The 18010-nt window shown below is 38.8% G+C and overlaps 1 protein-coding gene across 7 annotated transcripts in view; it reads right to left on the reverse strand.

The window, feature by feature from the left end:
* Nucleotides 1–18010, reverse strand: part of LOC135208495 (copper-transporting ATPase 2-like) — a 64880-nt gene that overhangs the window by 14928 nt on the left and 31942 nt on the right. For all 7 annotated transcript variants that reach the window (XM_064240740.1, XM_064240739.1, XM_064240734.1 and 4 more), the window contains exons 2-18: nucleotides 17324–17849; nucleotides 16216–16357; nucleotides 15681–15831; nucleotides 15205–15450; nucleotides 14076–14238; nucleotides 13138–13305; nucleotides 5913–6073; nucleotides 5483–5644; nucleotides 4737–4851; nucleotides 4092–4225; nucleotides 3633–3866; nucleotides 3003–3143; nucleotides 2427–2624; nucleotides 1822–1998; nucleotides 1346–1537; nucleotides 939–1098; nucleotides 196–382 (exon numbers count right to left, since the gene is read on the reverse strand). In XM_064240740.1, coding sequence (XP_064096810.1) covers nucleotides 196–382; nucleotides 939–1098; nucleotides 1346–1537; nucleotides 1822–1998; nucleotides 2427–2624; nucleotides 3003–3143; nucleotides 3633–3866; nucleotides 4092–4225; nucleotides 4737–4851; nucleotides 5483–5644; nucleotides 5913–6073; nucleotides 13138–13305; nucleotides 14076–14238; nucleotides 15205–15450; nucleotides 15681–15831; nucleotides 16216–16357; nucleotides 17324–17705 — 3113 coding nt within the window. In that variant the 5' untranslated portion in view covers nucleotides 17706–17849. The remainder of the gene's footprint in view (nucleotides 1–195; nucleotides 383–938; nucleotides 1099–1345; nucleotides 1538–1821; nucleotides 1999–2426; nucleotides 2625–3002; nucleotides 3144–3632; nucleotides 3867–4091; nucleotides 4226–4736; nucleotides 4852–5482; nucleotides 5645–5912; nucleotides 6074–13137; nucleotides 13306–14075; nucleotides 14239–15204; nucleotides 15451–15680; nucleotides 15832–16215; nucleotides 16358–17323; nucleotides 17850–18010) is intronic.

Raw genomic sequence — 18010 nt, forward strand, 5'->3', positions numbered from 1 at the left:
CCAGCTGTATTGCTTTTGTCTCTTACTACTCATCTGTTACCTTTAATCATTAAGCTAGCATTTACTGAAGCATCTGAGCTATATAATGTGAGGGCATCCAAAATGGCTAATTATGTAAAAAGTCTGTAATGAAACAAACTACAAGAGTTCAGACTATGAATAATTTTATACTTTTAAAATATATGCTTGACTTACCCATACTCATTAATGTAATTGATAGTGAGGTTTTTTGCATTTAGTAAGAGCTCTGATGACTTTGCAGCTTCCAAGAGGCCCCCAATTCCTGCAACTGTACACTGAAGCCCAAAACCTGACACAGCTTTGAAATCTTCACACTGGCCACCAAGGTTACCAAGGGCTTGACGGCAGAATTTGGAGATTGCTAAAGGTAAAATTATAAGAAAGTAAATAAAAGTGTAGTGAATCAAGAAAACACTTAGAAGTTAATATATAGCCATCAATACCTATATACCCGAGTGTTTTCCTGAATGAAAATGAGCATAATTGTCCTTTTTATCCAATATGGTAAGTAAAATGATAATACTCTTTCCAAAGCCCTTATAAGGAGGGTCACACTCAAGATAGACATCTGTCTGTTAAAACATATACCATATAATTATCTGTTCAATGACTGAGGACTTGAAAAAGATTAAGTCCCAAGAGAAGATAAGGGACTGCATTCAAGAGGGCATCTACAAAGAAATAAATGAAAGGACGGCGCAACACAGAAACATGTAGAAAAGGCTCATTAAAAAGTGAAGCCAAAACTGCGGATTAAACTAAGAAAAAAGAAGCACATGACAAAGGATAGAATTTTTTGCTGGGACTGGATCATTACTATTCTGCTACAGTTACTGTACAAATATTACAAATGACATTAAGGATTACAGATGTGTTCACAATAACTAGTAGACAAACAGATAAGATTTGAGACTGACCACTTGCAATTGGGTGTTCACTGTTGTTCTCTGCTGTGCCAACTATGGCTAGAAACTGAGCCAAATTACATACAGTTTCATTTACAAAAATGCTCAGCTTTGCTAAAGTGGGTGTTCCATGAGTTATTGTACCTGTCTTATCAAAGACAACAACCTTGACCTGATGAATAAAATTAAAATCATTTCAATGCATCTATTAATATTGTAAACAACCTTTTACATTGTACTACTGTACTATAGTAACAAATAAATAAAGTAGACTATGTATAAGTGAAAATCGCCTTCTTGATAAACTAAAGATTTGAAGACCAAGATTATGTATATATGAGCTCTTTCTTAGTATAGCAATAGTATTTCATCCATTCAAGTTTCTGTCTAGCACTAGAAATGAAATAGCAATATCATACCTTGTGAGCATTTTCAAGAGGCTCTGCACCCTTAATAAGAATACCATTCGTAGCTCCAACTCCTGTGCCAACCATGACTGCAGTGGGGGTAGCTAACCCTAAGGCACACGGACAGGCAATTGCTAAAACAGTAATAGCACATCGGAAGGCAAACTCGAGCACAATTTCCAAATGGGTAAATCCTTCTTCTACCTGTGAGGACATTACAATTTCCAAAATTAATCAACGCCTTCACAATAGGAATGCATTTTTAACTAAATTCAATAAATAAATGATAAGCTGGTTAACAAGAAATTCTCATTAATATAAATATACATCTTTCGCATCTTTTAAAAATGTTTTAAGACATCTCATCTCAATACCTATCGGAAAAATAACTCAAAGGTACATATTAAGATTTCTTACCGCAAGAAATTAACCCTTTCCAAAAATCTTACAAAGGACGTCAGAATGTAATTTGAAGGACACCACTTTACCTTTAATTCATGTTCTGGTTCTATAAGAGACATGTCCACAAAACCAATTACTATCCAACAGATAAGTGTGAGAGTTGAGACTATCACAACCATAGGGACAAAATAGCCAGCTATTTTGTCTGCAAGCTGTTGAATTGGGGCTTTGGATGTCTGCGCTTCTTCTACCAATTTAACTATCTGAAATATAGAAAAAATAAAGGTAAATTTTTCATCTTTCTAAAAATAAAATCATTCTTATATAGTAAACAAGTGAATAAATAGCTTCACTCTGCAAAGCATTTCTGTGTATGGTGTGTGTTCAACTTAGCAATCAGCAAGATAAAATTAGTGCAGCTAACACCTCTGAAAGAGGAGAAACGGCTAATGTATCCAGTGACATCTAGCAAGCAACACTTACAGAGAAGGAAAACTTCATACTTTTGACAACTCTTTTCTCAGAAAACACCTCACCATTCAAGTAAAATAAGAGGTTTATGTACACTACAGAGATATGGAAAACCCCCGACAAAAAAGGTTTTGGTCTTGCGAATTCCAGGAGGCAGGTCATTACTGTATACAAGTTGTCATTGCTAAACCGCATACCACTCTGATGAAAAGTAACCAACCTGGGACAAAGTTGTATCCTGACCAATGTGTGTAGCCTTGACCATAAGAAGTCCATTTTGGTTGATTGAACCTCCTATCACCTGTGAGCCTGGCTTCTTAGCCACGGGCATCGATTCCCCTGTGATAAGAGACTCATCTGCCAAGCTCTCGCCTGACATCACACGGCCATCTACGGGTATCTTTTCTCCAGGCTTTACCTGTTTTCAAAATTTTTATGAATACCGATGCAACAAATATCCTTCGAGATAAATATTTGAAAAACCTTATAGACAACTAAGATTTAATTTTCTAACCCTAACAAATACTAATTAAAAATTAAATGTATACTATACTAGACAACAACATCTGCAAGAATTAATATTGATGATTTTATATTTTCAATAAGCACAGAGGGTCAAAAGATAAAATTAGACAAGAGAGAGCTTTAAATATTCATATTTTTCATCCATGATTAACACAATAAAAAGGGTCAGAGAATATTATTAGGAAAAAATTCAAATTCTGAAGAAATTCTACCAAAATAATGTAGAACAATGAAGAGCCAATATACTAACGCTGCCTAACAATCAACTAACCTTTAGAACATCTCCTCGCTGAATGAGTTGAACATCAATGACCTTTTCAGCAAGGGTCTGGGTAGCTTCATCTAACTTCACTAGGGTGGCCTCTGTAGCTTGCAGGGACATAAGTTTTGCTAATGCTTCTGATGTCTTACCCTAGAGAATGAATGATTAAGGCATGTTATCAAGAACTTTAATATTACTTTTCTAGCCTTTACCACACTACACTATTTTTGAAAGGTTTCTGGTAAGACACACAAAAATATGAAGAAAAACTAACAGCAACATAGGATAACAAATAAGACAACAGATTATATGGCATGTAAACACTGATAGGCTATTACACATTAGATATGACTACTTTCTATGCAATAACTGTAGCCTTAACATTGCAAAATGATTCCCCAATGAATTGTTCTTGAATGCAGTTACAATTGGAGGGAAGTAGTGTAAAAGAATTGGTAAACTAGTTAAAAAGAGCCTGAAAGATCAGGGGAAAGTACAAGCCAGATACAAAATAATTTTGAGGGTCAAAGGGACACTGGAGAACCTTTCATTTCATCTAAAATCTGCTGCACCTGACACATAGTTCCTCTAGCTAGGTCAGTAACATGTCAGTTGAAAAATGTTCAATATTATTCTCACCTTTGCAATGTGCTCCAACCAACGTCCCAGCGATACAAATACCAGAAGCATTGGAGGTGTATCAAAGAATGTCATAGGGCTGGCAGTCTGTTGCAGTACCATAGCAGCTATAACTACACCCAGAGAATATATGTAAGATATTGTAGTTGCTAACATAATCAATACATCCATATTTGCTGTTTTATGTTGTAGTGCCTTGAAGGCTTGTACATAGAAGTGTCTTCCCCCAATAAACTGAAAAAAGGCAAAAAGAAAAAATAAGTTCTAAACGTCTGCTAACAGGTGAATGCAGTGGGATATTCAAACAAAAATGAAGTAACTGTCACTAACTTAAACCAAAATCTGAAAAAAGCAAGATTGCACACCATCATCTTATACCACAACAATTCTAAATACTGCCAATATCACTTCACGAAGTAAAAAATCGATCCCAAATTTACCAAACGTAAACTGATCTACCTGAACTGGAGTGGCAAGAAGGAAAAGGAGGAGATTTTCCAAAGAGAGACCAGGAAAGACACAACACATCTGTTCATGAGTCATGTGTTTCATCATGGCCATGAAATAAATCATCACCATCATTGCTGGAACACCTGTTAAAAAAATTAAGTTTAATAAAACACAATTATTGAGTCTTGACATAAAATAAGTTTTCCATATAAAACCCCCTAAACATAAACGTTCCAACTCAATGGTCTTTTGCGTACCATCTGGAACCTCAGGTATAAGCCAACCCCATTCTGCACTGCTTGTAATATAAGCATAACACTTTGAGAACCAGGGGTTGGTGAAGAAACCTCAGATTATGATGTAGTATTGGGTTTATCTTTGAGTGCCCCAAGCTGTTTATGAGGCTATTTCAGTCAAAGGAGGCACTTGGAAACTAATTTGTTTTACAGATTTGAAAAGGGGAACTCATAGAAGTGAAAACCCACAGAAAGTGAAGCAAAGTATCTGAACTACTAACTTACAAGCATTGGGTAGATATCAACTACCCATCCATGTAAAATGACGATGCTTATATTAATGATTAATACGGTGATACATCTTGCCTCCCAAAACCAAAAGGAATACTCGCAACTCTTCAGGTTCTAAAATACTTACCAAATATGAGTGATACTATGAATGAGTTTCTCCACTTTATTATTTCCTTCCTATGGTCTAAATAGTTGCCCTTGCCAGCCCCACTATTGTACAGAGAAGCATTGAATCCAAGACCCTGAAATATGAAAAAAAAAAAAATGTTGGTATTTTAAAAAAATAAGAGCTGGCAGAATTAAGGAAAAGTATGACAGATACTACAACAATCTTTGTAATACAGTACCTCAAGGGGGAAGGGGGGATTCTGGCCAAATATTTTGGTACTTTTCCCAATTTTTATTCTATACTTTCTACTTTCAAAATGTAAACTACCAGTTAATATTCTTATACTCTAATAAGTTAATTTACTGAATATCAAACTCACTAAATAGAGTCACATGCTACCTTGGTGGTAGCAAGACCTTTAATGACCTAGCTTATTTTAGCTTTGATTTAATTTTTCTCTTAATTCTTTCTACATGTATCCCATTTTCTTTAACCATTCTTAGCTATTTGTTTGTTTTTATTTATGCTCCCAAAGCAGGTGCTGCAATTGCCAAATAAATAATGGGTCATACAGTATTACCAAGAATAAGGTTCTACCAATGAAATGAAAAAGAAAATATTCTGTTATGCAGATGGTGAAAGAATTTGCCTCATTAGCAGTTCTCACTGATACTTGGGCTTTTAAATGCATTATGCTGATCATAACCAATGAGCAAGAATTCAATTACAAAGCAAAATTATATAGTATACTCCAACATACTCACATTTATACATTCAATTATGTCCCGTGGTCCGGTAATTGCTGGGTCAAAAGTAAATTTACCACGTTCAGTAGCTAAAGCCACCACTGCAGTCTTCACACCTTTAACTTTCAGCACATTGGATTCAATGGCATGGACACAGGAGGCACAAGTCATACCCAATATCTAAAAGGATAAAATGTTTGGCATTTATGATGAGTCAAATATATATACGTATAGTCTCTAAGCAATAAACTGGAATATAAAACTGATACTAAATACAATAATCTTTACAGAACAACTTTAGTATTATGCAGTACTCTGGAATCTTAACTTGTTTTCTGAACTTTGCACAAATTTCACTTACATAAAAAAAGTAGTGTTAAATCTAAACAAAATCAACTCAACAAACTGTAATCTCAAAATACGTAGCAAGATATGTATTGACACAAACCTCAATGTCTACTTCCCCCTGATTGGCAACTTCCTCTAATACAGTGGTAGGGAAACCCAGTTCGCTTATGCTGTTGGCCACCTCTTGGGGCAACACTTGAGAGCCATCATATCGAACCTCAGCCTTGGCTGCCATGAGAGCCACAAGGATACTATGAACTCCTGAAAAAGATGATAAAATGATACCAATAAGATTTCATTCTCTCTGCGACAAACTTTTAATTCTGCAACAGCTGTTTAATCCAGAAACTTTAAAGCAGTTCGAGGAAAGCAAGCATGATAATATTTGTAATTTCTATAGCTTATCTGTGGTACTGACACTCGGGTACTGTCTGGGGTTCTAATCAATTCCAAATTACAATTCACCAGAGAACAATACTTTTAAAAAATGTCTTGTTTAGGCCATTACTAAAACATAATCAGCTGAGACATATCAGGAAGTAGTAGACTGCCCATAACCCCTTTTTCTTGAAGCATTAAGAATAGCTCGCAAAATAATATACAGTGGATTGTTGTTATGACCAGACAGTTACTGTTAATTAGTTTAAATATGATATTGTTATGATACAATAAAGTTTGTTCATACTTACCTGGCAGATATATATATAGCTGTATTTCTGAAGTCCGACAGAATTTTAAAAACTTCCGACACACGCAGTGGTCGGCCAGGTGGTTAGTACCCATTCCCGCCGGCCGCTGGAGGCGGGTATCAGGAACCATTCCCATTTTCTATTCATAATTTTTTATTTCCACTGTCCCCTGAGGGAGGTGGGTGGGTACTTAATTATATATATCTGCCCAGGTAAGTATGAACAAACTTTATTGTATCATAACAATATCATTTTGTTCATGAAACTTACCTGTCAGATATATATATAGCTGAATCCCACCTTTGGAGGTGGGAAGGGACAGAATAGAAGGATTTTGGGAAACAAATGCATGCAGATGATTTACATCTTGGTTCCACCTGTTAGCATAGCTGGCTTCGTGGTTACTGCCACGTAAGTCGCTTGTGCTACTAGAGTTGCCAGCAGAGGTAGAGACCTATATAGCTGGTGCACTCCAGATGATCTGTCAACAGGCGGGGCGAGACCACGACGTGACTAGACCATATTGACCATACCATGAGGGCTAAGAAGTAAAATAAATATATATATATATATATAAATATATATATCACCACCTGACCAACCTAGCCAAAGTTAAGGTGTGTTAACTAAGGCTTAAGAGTTAAGAAGTCGCCGTTGTCGGCAACTCAACAACTAAATTAAGAGCTCTTCCTAACCATTTTCTACAGGATAGGATGAGTGGTACTTCTTGCCCCCAAGATTGTGTCTGCAGACACGTATGGCCCTAGCGAGCAGCAGATCTCATATGCCATCTTCACATCTCGCAGGGAGTGTGAAGTGAACACAGAGTTGCTTCACTAAAACATGGTACTCAGGATGTTGCTGAGTGCCATGCTCTGTTGAAATGCTTCCGAGGCCGCGCCCTCACCTCGTGAAGCAAAATTCAGAATAAAAAGATTTTCAAATCTTTTTGTGGGGCAAACACAATGAAGGCAAAGCATTTTTGACTTTTTTTTTTTTTTGAAAAGAACTCCATTAAACACTAAAGCCCAGGCCTTTTGTTCTTCGATATGGGCAAGTCTGGTCTTTTTCGGAACACTGCAGATTGCCCGAATGACTTCGACTTTCTTGAGTTTTATGTAGATAAAACTTGAGAGACCCGACAGGGCACAGGACTCTCTCTGGCTCCTGCCCACTAACTTGTGCCATCCTTGCTTCCAAGCTCCTGGCCCAAGGACAAAACGGGTTACCATTCTTAGGCCACAACGGAAGGGTTAGAGAGCACACCGCCTTGTGTTCTCTAAAGCCAAAACTTGTGACGATGGCTTAAAATCTCACTAACCCTCTTTGTCGTATCTAGGGTGGTTAGAAGAAGGCCTTCCTGATCACATGCAAGAAGTTAACAGGTAGGAGAGGTTCGAATGCTTTGACATCAAGAACTTCAGACTACGTCTAAGTTCCATATTGAAAGCTTCGATCTGGACATGCACAGTCAGTCCGTCTGTACTAAAGTCAGGTGACCGACCAGTTGACCAGTCAGACGAATCAAGGACAGCAAGGCTGTACCCTGAAGACCATAAGGCACTATTCTTCGCTGAAGGATGAGTGTCTGGTACTGCCTGGGCGATTCAATCTAAGCAAACCTTGGGGGTGTATCAAACGCAACCCAACGTCGTTAGCGAATCAACTCCTGACTCAAGCTTCTGGTGCCAGGAGAAAGGAGCGAGGAGCAAAGAGGCGATTCAGTCCCGAAGGAAGAATGCCTGACAGTCCAACCTGGTCTCATGTTACACGATCATCGGGGGTGTATAAACGCAACCGACTTCGTCAACAAGAAACTCAGGGCTACTATATGTCGCCTGATCTCGCACGAGTGTCTGACTCCGAGAAAACAGGTGAGACAAAAAGTAGATGATGAGCGAGGTTCGAGATTCCACAGAACTCAAAGATCGTGAAGGGCTTTGTTGTTTGACAGACGCAAATCTCTGAGCCCAAAGGCCGTCAACAATATATTTGCGTATTCTTTAATAGTTGTGACTGCCAGCTTATCCCATCTTCAGACGGAAATGGAAGACGGTAATCTTATTCCTGTCAACATCTCGATAGCCTGAACGTAGTCAGACTCAGAGCGGAGAGGTTATAGGTACCTTTCGAGTTAGAGTAGACCGACTCTCTCAGAAAAGGTCCTTGGAAAGTGAACTAGGAAGTATGTGACTCTGTGAATCCAGGATCCTGAAGGCCAACATGGGGCGATCAGCGTCATTGTCGCTCCCTGTGACGTCATAAATCCTCTTATTACATTCCTAAGCGATTGAAAAAAGGGGAAAAGAGACTAAATATCCATCCCCGTTCAATATCATAGGATGGCGTTTAATGGTACCGATCCCGGATCGAGAATAAGGGAGCAGAAAAGAAGAAGCCTCTTCGTCCTCAACATATCGAAGAGAAGAATGAAAGGGCGTCCCTAAAGTCTCCACAACTCTCAACTTATTTCTAAAGAAAGATTCCACTCGGAAGTCAATAGTTGCTGCCGTCGATCGAGACGATTCGTACGGACTTTTGCAGTCCTGTAACGAACCTCTAGAGGATCGTTACATTCTACGCCTGTTGTTATAATAGGCTTTCTCGTAAACTCGAACAGGGACCGAGAGAAGATACTTCTTAAGATATGAGAGAGCTGTGGAATATCAGAGTTGATCTGGACCACTGGTTCCCAAAAAACTCGTTACGAGGACTGGAGGGAATACCGAATCGCTTTTACTTCTTTCAGATTAAGATCCAGGACATCTGAAACCCTATCCAGATGTCCGGCAACCTTCTTTCTATCACCTCAGGTGATAAAACGCACTGAGAGATGTTCAGAATCATTCCTAGATCTTGAATAATATTTCAGTTTCCCGGTAGGAAAAAAACTGTGGTCTGAATTGCAGTCTATTCGGGGAAACAAACTTCTTCAGGAAGTAAATGGTCCCCAGCAAGCTCATCCATTCCCTCCTCGAGTATGCTTACTTCCCTAATAAGGCTGCGCTTTGCCTAAGCAGGAGAGATATAAAAGTGCAATGTTGCGGTAGACTCGTAGTTCTATACCGTGCGGTAACGAGCACCGAAAGGATTAAGAGATAACTCTGTTGAACATAGTAAGGCAAAACGAATGCAACGTTTATTCATTCACGTAAGAAATCCCCTCAATCTTAGGCTAAAGTCCGTGATTGTAGGGCAGAGATACAGTTAGTCAGTCAATCCCGCAGGAGAGACGTAACCGCCAGCCCAGAGATACGGTTAGTCAGTCAATCCCGCAGGAGAGAGAGAGACGTAACCTACCGCGCATGACAGCGCCCGATCTGTTACTGGCTCGGTTGGACTGGAGGACAGACACAGCGTGACAGCAGCAAGCCAAGCAGCTTACGAACGTCGTCTCTTAACTTTATGTCTGGGTTGCCAGCTACCCTATTCTACGAAGAAATAGGTCCGTTATTTTTTGAGCAGAAAGACTCTCAAGCTGGTATATTTAAGCAAAACAGAAAACGCTAAATATATAGATGCGTTTGTGTCGTCAGAACACTACCATACAACGGTAAAAGATAAATCGGAAACTCCTGGAAGGCTGCAGGGAGTAACGATTAAATGTCCTTAAAATAGACAATAGACCTCTCGGTTGCCATCCGAAGAGGTAACTACAGCAAGCGTATATGACTTGAACCAACCAGAAGTAAAATAACGCAAGGCAAAATATGAAATTATATCACAATAAAGTTTGTTCATACTTACCTAGCAGACATATAATATATAGCTGAATTCGGAAATACAGCTACATACATATCTGACAGGCAAGTTTCATGAACAAAACTTAAGAGAATCGAAGCAGTTAGCTCAAGCTTCTTATGTTACTGGACATAAGCGTTCATTGACGTAGTCTACAAGTCTATTTCGTACGAGTCTGCGAATGACGAATGAGAGCTCTTCCGAATCTTGTCAATAAGAGCTTATTCGCTTACGCAATATCAAGTTAATGAGATGTTTGTCAATGAGAACTAACCCATTTACGGGACAAAGAGATATTTTGTCAATGAGGGGGATACCCACTTACTTGACAAACGAAAGTATATTGTCAACGGGGGAAAGTCACTGAATTGACAAAACGTAATCCAGGGAGTCAAGCATTTAATTTTTTCCGATTCCCGTCTCAAACGAGGAAGGGGCAAGAATCCTGTTAAGAGACTGGGCTTACGGCAGGTAGACGACGATGTTCAATTCGGCAGCGTAGTCCCGACTAGAAACTAACAAAATCTATCATCTGAAAAACCCTTTCAGATGGGCTAAAAAGCTTGCAAAATTATCCTGGGAAGAAGAAACTCTCCAACCAAGCTTCCTCTCCCGTATCACAACTAATGCCTGCTAAAGCTTAAAATTTATTGGCAGTATGGCAAAGGAAGTCCTGTCTTGCGCTTTCCTTGAAGAGCGTCCTTTGATGAGTGCCTTTGCAAGAATCCCACTGAACGTTGCCGAGAGTCCTGACGTGCAGGACATCGAGCCTTACATAACCCGTAACTGCCTTATCGCAAAGTCTTGACTGCGGTCAGTGGCAACTTAAATTTATTGGCGGCAGAATGGCAAAGGTTGCAGTAGAGCAAACGAGATCTTCCCTTGAGCTTTCCTTAACTCCATCCACCTATGCGAAAAGCAATATTAATTGACAGAGACCTCTTGAATTCACGAAACCCGATGTCTTGCTGGGTTTCGAAGAAGAAGTTGTCTGTTCACTTCAAACTTCCTCCGAAGCACTGCCTACTTCACATTCTTTGCAGGTGAGGTAGAAGGTATCACCGGAGGTAGAGGTAAACATTCTTTAGGCCCATATCTGAAACAAGAGCTTGAAGAGTTCAACAGAAACGTTCAGCCAGGCGACACACCTGGCGTGCGCTGGTGCACGCTCGGCGTCCACTGGAGCGCGCTCGGCGTCCACTGGTGCGCACTTGGCGTCCACTGGCGCGCACTTGGCGTGCACCCGCGCGCGCCTGGAGTCCATCCGAGCGTCCCGGGCGTCCGCTCTCTAAAGCTTCCTGCTACTATGACTTCTCTTACGTATTTCTCGGTGGAAAGACGGACACGAGTTCAGGCGACGTTCGCCTTCTTACTTCTCACTGAAACGCATAACGAGAGAGAGAGAGAGGACGTGAAGCGTCCTCTTCTATAAAGCTTCTATTTAGAGGGCGCGAGTCCTTCCGAAAGCTCCAACCCCTGCATGGGGAGGGACGCTTCGGAGGACGAGAAGCAATCTTTCAGGATTTGTGCACGTGCACGCGCACGCACTTGGCAGTCCTGGGGATTTTCATCAGAAACTGCCGAAGGCACGCCAGATCGGTGGGGGTTCCTTGTAACCCTCCTTAGGCTTTCGACATGCTCCCTCCCCGGGTCCTGGGAGTCAAGCAGAGGTCCCGGCCTAGAGGCGAAACGAGGCCGATCTGACGCACCCTCCACTACACAAGGGGTATCACTGCACTTCTGCACTTCACTTTTACTCTATAAAGCAAGCACTTTCGATTCTAAGATACGAATCGAAAGAGTATCAGAGAAAGGGCAATTCCTCTACAGACACTGCTTAGGGCCCGAAGGCAACACTGCAGGGTTAGGAGTAACAATTACAGAAGTAGCACTTCACAGCAATGAAGGAGAGCGAGCACCTCTCGTAGACATATTCATAGCCCGTAGGCCATACTACAGGGTTAGGCAAAATAAAGTCTACAGGAAGGTTATGCAGGTTCACTACCCTGACCTTTTATGTGTTACACTGGATTAATTGCCGTACATACGATCATGCGTCTTCCTTACGGAATTAGACATGTTTACTGATTAATTGCGTACATACGAAATAATCATACGTCTTCCTTACGGAATAGACAAAGTCTCACACTCCTTACATGACAAATCTCAACAAAGAAGCAAGACCCATACCCCTCGTACATACCAAGTGCGGATCTACCGAAGCTTTCAGTAGCCACACCCTATCTTTGCAGACAACCCCGTCTGAAACTAGCCTAACTAGATTCAGATATTTTATGCAAAAATGAATCAAATTCAAATCAATTTAAGATAGCGTATGCCTAGCCACAAATCCCACAAATCCAAGTAAATAAATCAAAAGACAATTAGGATACTTAGCGGCAATGAAGTTTCCAAAATCCTAAGACGGAGGTACTGAAAACAGGTGTTTTCAGCACCAGCGACAGAAAAATTATGAATAGAAAATGGGAATGGTTCCTGATACCCCACCCTCCCCAGCGGCGGGAATGGGTACTAACCACCTGGCCGACCACTGCGTGTGTCGGAAGTTTTTAAAATTCTGTCGGACTTCAGAAAATACAGCTATATATATATCTGACAGGTAAGTTTCATGAACAAAACATAAATTAAAAGCTTTTTTGTCACAGTCATTATAATTCCATCTTGGAATTTTAAGACAGTTTCATTTATTTGTTTGCTCTTAAGTTATGTAATTAAGTGAGTAATTTTATAAATACTATCTTCTTTTAGCAGAGGACAATGAGGCATGTTTGAAATCAACGGTTATACCATATTATCCAACTGATGAGTCGAGACGTTAGTGGAATCGTAAAGCCTAAGTTCCAAAGCACAATTAAATAATCCCAACATAATTACCTGTGATTTTCATGGCATGCTTCTCAATAGCAGCAACACAGGATGCACATGTCATGCCACTGATCCTCAAAAAGCACTTCTCTAAATCCCCTTCGTCACCTTCAAAGGCTGCATTGCTCTGGTACACACTGTTCACACTTCCTTCTTTACTCGATTTTGCTGATTTAACTGTTACAAATTACAGAGGTTGGAATATCAAAGCAGAAGGGGACATAAAATACAGTACATGAACTAAGGCACGATCTTTTTATGATATTCTGTTTTTAGATTGGAAAGGTTACTGCAATGTTTAACAAATACCTGCTAAATAAAATTGGACTAGAGTACAGTGTTTTCTGGAAATGGACTAAAATTACAAATGAAAAGTGTTTTTTTTTAGTTATTTTTACTCAGAGCAATCTGGAAGAAAATACCTCAAATAATTTCCTATGTAGATAGTTTAAACAGTGATGATCATACTTTAATTTCATGATATATATGCAATAGCCAAGCAACATAACATGAATCTTACTTCAAAGATTAACTGTTAAGCCTCTAACCATTATTCTAACTGTACAGTACTTGGCTTAACAAGATGAAGACATGTTTTTCTCTAGTTCACTTGTCCTACGAGAAGGACTGAGCAAAGACTGTTGCAACTTCTTGAAAGCTTTCTGGCAATGTTGGCTCATGACTAGTATTTCACAGGGTCGAAAGAGAAACCTTAAGTACTGAGCAGCTTTGAATTAAGACTCATGATTTTCCTTGTAATACATTTCATGAGAGGGATCAATAAAAGACTGGTACTTTAGCTTAGCAAAACATATGCCAGTACTGTAAATGCTCAACCATCCTGAGAAGAGCCATTATTAGGCTCAGAGGTCTGGATAAACTAATCCTTTATAATAATAATAACTATAAATGTTCACTTGTAATAAAACCTAATAGTTTTAAAATACCTTTGCTACTGGTGGGAGATCCTGATATGGAATCTCCTTCTCTAGATTCAGATCTTTTGACAGATGCCTCAAAACCCATGTCGTCGATCATGTCTGCTATTGCAGCCGCCGACAAAACTGAAGAGTCATATTCAACTGTCCCTTCCTCTGTTTCTAACACAACCTAAAATATAATGAGGGAACTTTGATACTTAAAGGCAATCATTGATCAAGGAAAATTGTCCACAAAATATTTTTAAACTTGCTCTTCACAATAACCCTTTTACACCTCCAGCTTTGACTTTTACTTTCCATCCATTCCCTTGGTCTCTTTCTACCTAGTTGTTTGATTAATTCAATTTCACCTTCTGTTTTTCAATTTCACCTTCTGTTTTTTTATCTCATCCAAGAACAAATTCCAGAAGCACTAACAGGTTACAAATATTCAAAGGAAACCATTTCCATTCTAATTTTCATCATACTTATTGCGATGCTGATTACTCAAGATATAACTAACAAATCAAGCATAAATGTGGCAAATGGTCAAGTACTACAAAACATGAAATGATTCCTGTTCACAGACATATATCTGTAAACTACAACTGTTTACTAAAATGAATATCCCAGTTTTGCATAATCTAATGAATACAAACAATGCTTCTTGGTTGTTCTCTATAATTACTATATCACTGTTTTCTTATACATAATTTAATTGGAATGAGCAATATACCAGCAATTTACTAAAGATGTGAAGAAACAAATCCTCTAAATCCTTCGCTCTGTTCCATTACAGTGGTCCCCTTGTATTCGCAGGGATACGTACCAGACCCCCCCACGAATAGTTAGAATCTGCGAATAGTTGGAACCCCTATAAAAACGCTGAAAACAGCCTATTTTGTTAGTTAAAACTCAAGAAAAACGCACTAAAAATGTTTATAGTACTTGGTTTTTTTTATAGTTTTATTACAAAAAGTGCATTTTATGATGAAATAGATAAAATAGAAAAATACTGTGAATAGGCGAATTTTCCGTGAATAATGCGGGGAAATGTTCCCGAGAGAAATCCGCGAATCCGGAGAACGCGAATACGGGGGTCCACTCTACATGTGACAGTAAAGCTTTCTTACTCTCCAACACTGAACTTGCTTACCTTTATATCTATAATGCCAGGTTTTTCACCAATTGTGCTTTGAATATTTCGAACACATGAATTACACGTCATGCCCTTTATTGATATAACACACGTCCGAGACTTAGTGGGCTGGCAGGTTTCCTGACTATCTCCGCTTAAAATAGCGGCTTCAAAACCCATGTCATCTATGTGATCCCTTATAGTTGTCGGATCGGTTAGTTTCTTATTGTACGTTATTGTTCCTTTCTCTTCCTGTAGGCTCACCTGAAAATAAAGATTTTCATAAATACTTCCAAAAAATAAAACAGGCAACTAAAACTCCTTCAATAATACAAGAACTGATGCTCAGTACTTCTTTCTAATTACATACTACTAACAGCTTCTGAGTGTGAAGAGTAAAACCTCAGTGAATAAGAAAATATCAAGTAACGTCACAGTTTAAAAAAAAAAAGGAACACTGATTTGGTTCATTTCTGATTCATGTCCTCGCTTACCTCAATAGACAAAACACCAGGCTTTGCCCCTACGGTTCCTTGTATGTTGTTTACACATGACATGCAAGTCATGCCCTTAATACTTATTATCACAGTCGCTGTATCACTTTCCAATAAGGACGCTTCAAAACCCATATCATCTATAATGGACCTGAGAACAAAATTACTGCATATTACCAAAATGTTTAACAAACAGAGCTCTAATCATCATCAGTAAACTGGCATGTACAGTGTAAAAAATCATACATATATAAGATAAAATCTGAACAACTATATATTACAGCACATAAATCCAGTTGAGATCAAAATGTTCTGATTGTAAAAATTCTGAGCAGAAAAAGCATAAATACTGTATAAAAAGTAACATTAATAAGAAATGAAGCAGCAGTAATGGATGTCATGGGACTTCACAAGTCCTTATCAAGTCTGCATGAGCTAAAAGGGATAACAATAAACAAACTCAGCTGTGTTTATAATGGCATTCTAATCCCGTCAATGTCAAAATCTGACTAGATGCTCTTATATTCAGACTGACCTGACCATTTCAGCAGAGATCTGGGAAGGATCGATTATAAGTGTTGCCATTTCATCTGTTAATGACACCTTTATGGAGCGAACGCCTTCCTGCTTGCCAACATTCCCCTCAATGTTGTTAACGCATGAATTGCATGTCATACCTGGTAAAAGATTGAAATAGATACCCAAAGTCAATTCATAAATCTATAATACATGTATATTATTTAAAACATGTAACAATGCAGCCGTGATTATTGATGTGTTATGACAAAATTTAAAACAGTAGGATAATCTCATTCTGATTTCATACACAGGGATCAAATCTCAAGTTAAACTTCTTTACCAAAGGAAAGTAAACGAAAGGTCTTCATTCCATACACATGAAACTGGATACATAGTAGTATAGTTAAGTTCAAGTGATCTCTAAATATCAATAAATCATAACCAATGTCAGCTACATAGAACTTTGCAAAACCGAAATGTGCTGTTTATCTAACAGCATTCACATATAGCGGTGACTTTACAATTTTCTTACAATAAAAATTCCCATACGTACTTTGGAGCTATGACATAAATACAAAAAAAATAGGCTAATGATGAGATGAGTACAAACTTGTTATGCAAATGAACACAGAACAAGCCTGGACCTAATTACACAAAGGTGAATAGTTTATCTGTTACAGTTCACCTAAGGCTGGCGTAAGTGCAGAGGTGAGAGGACAACTGTAAATCCATTGGAATATCCTGTTCAGTAAGAATAAGGATGTCAACATTCATATTCGAATGAGTTACAAATCTAAAACATAATAGCTTTAAAACTTTTTTTTAGGTAATAACCTCTAACCTTTATAGGGAATAAACTGTCGCATTAAACAATGCTTCTGCTGAATTGTCACTTGGTAACAAAAATCTCTCATTCTTTTCCTCATAGATTTCAGGGCTTTCAAAATTCAGATCTAAGAAAACTGGGTGAGATACATTCTAACAATGTTCATCAACACAGATATCATATGACGTCTGGTGTGAGCAGCTACAGGTCCCAATGAGGGCTAAAATCTCAATACGTATTGTAAGTAAACCTTAAGCAACGCCCACATCTATGATATACCAGTAACTAGTATCCTTACCTTTAACAGAGATTTGGATGAGAAGGTCACTACAAACGCAATTAATAGGTTCACCCAGTAAATTGGCCACCTTCACTTCATCCGAGTTACCATCTGCTGATGCTTCCCCCAAGAGCAAGAGGCTCTCGTCTCCACTGATAGGCACGGCGCAGTCATTCTTCTTGGATGTCAAAAGTTTTGCATCAAATCCCATATCATCTATTCTGCTGGCTAACTGTGTACCCGATATAACCTGAGAATCGTGTATGACGGTACCTTCTTTCGCTTCAAGATTCACTTTGACCGAGTGCACCCCAGGTAACACACTCACAACGCTTTCGATGTTCCTGACGCACGACTGGCAAGTCATGCCTTCAATGCTTACAACTGAGGTGGATGTCATGTTGACTAGTTCTACTTTGATTGAATATGTAGAAAATTAAGTAACTAGTATTCAGTGCTCACTACCACCACTTGGTGTCATTCAAGTTTCTACATTCCAAACTTTGGTGATTTCTTGAAAGATTATTTGCTCTGTCTCAGCGTCCTGCAAAAGAAAAAAAAAAGGTCATGTACAAAGTGCCTGTTTATCAAATAATACTATAATTGTACAATAAAAGGTCAAATAAGATGGGAGACAAATTTACAAATGTATATATGTGTGTGCATGTGTGTATGTGTATGCATGTATGCGTGTATTTATATGTA

The sequence above is a fragment of the Macrobrachium nipponense genome, chromosome 35, assembly GCF_015104395.2.
Source record: "Macrobrachium nipponense isolate FS-2020 chromosome 35, ASM1510439v2, whole genome shotgun sequence".
Taxonomy (NCBI): domain Eukaryota; kingdom Metazoa; phylum Arthropoda; class Malacostraca; order Decapoda; family Palaemonidae; genus Macrobrachium; species Macrobrachium nipponense.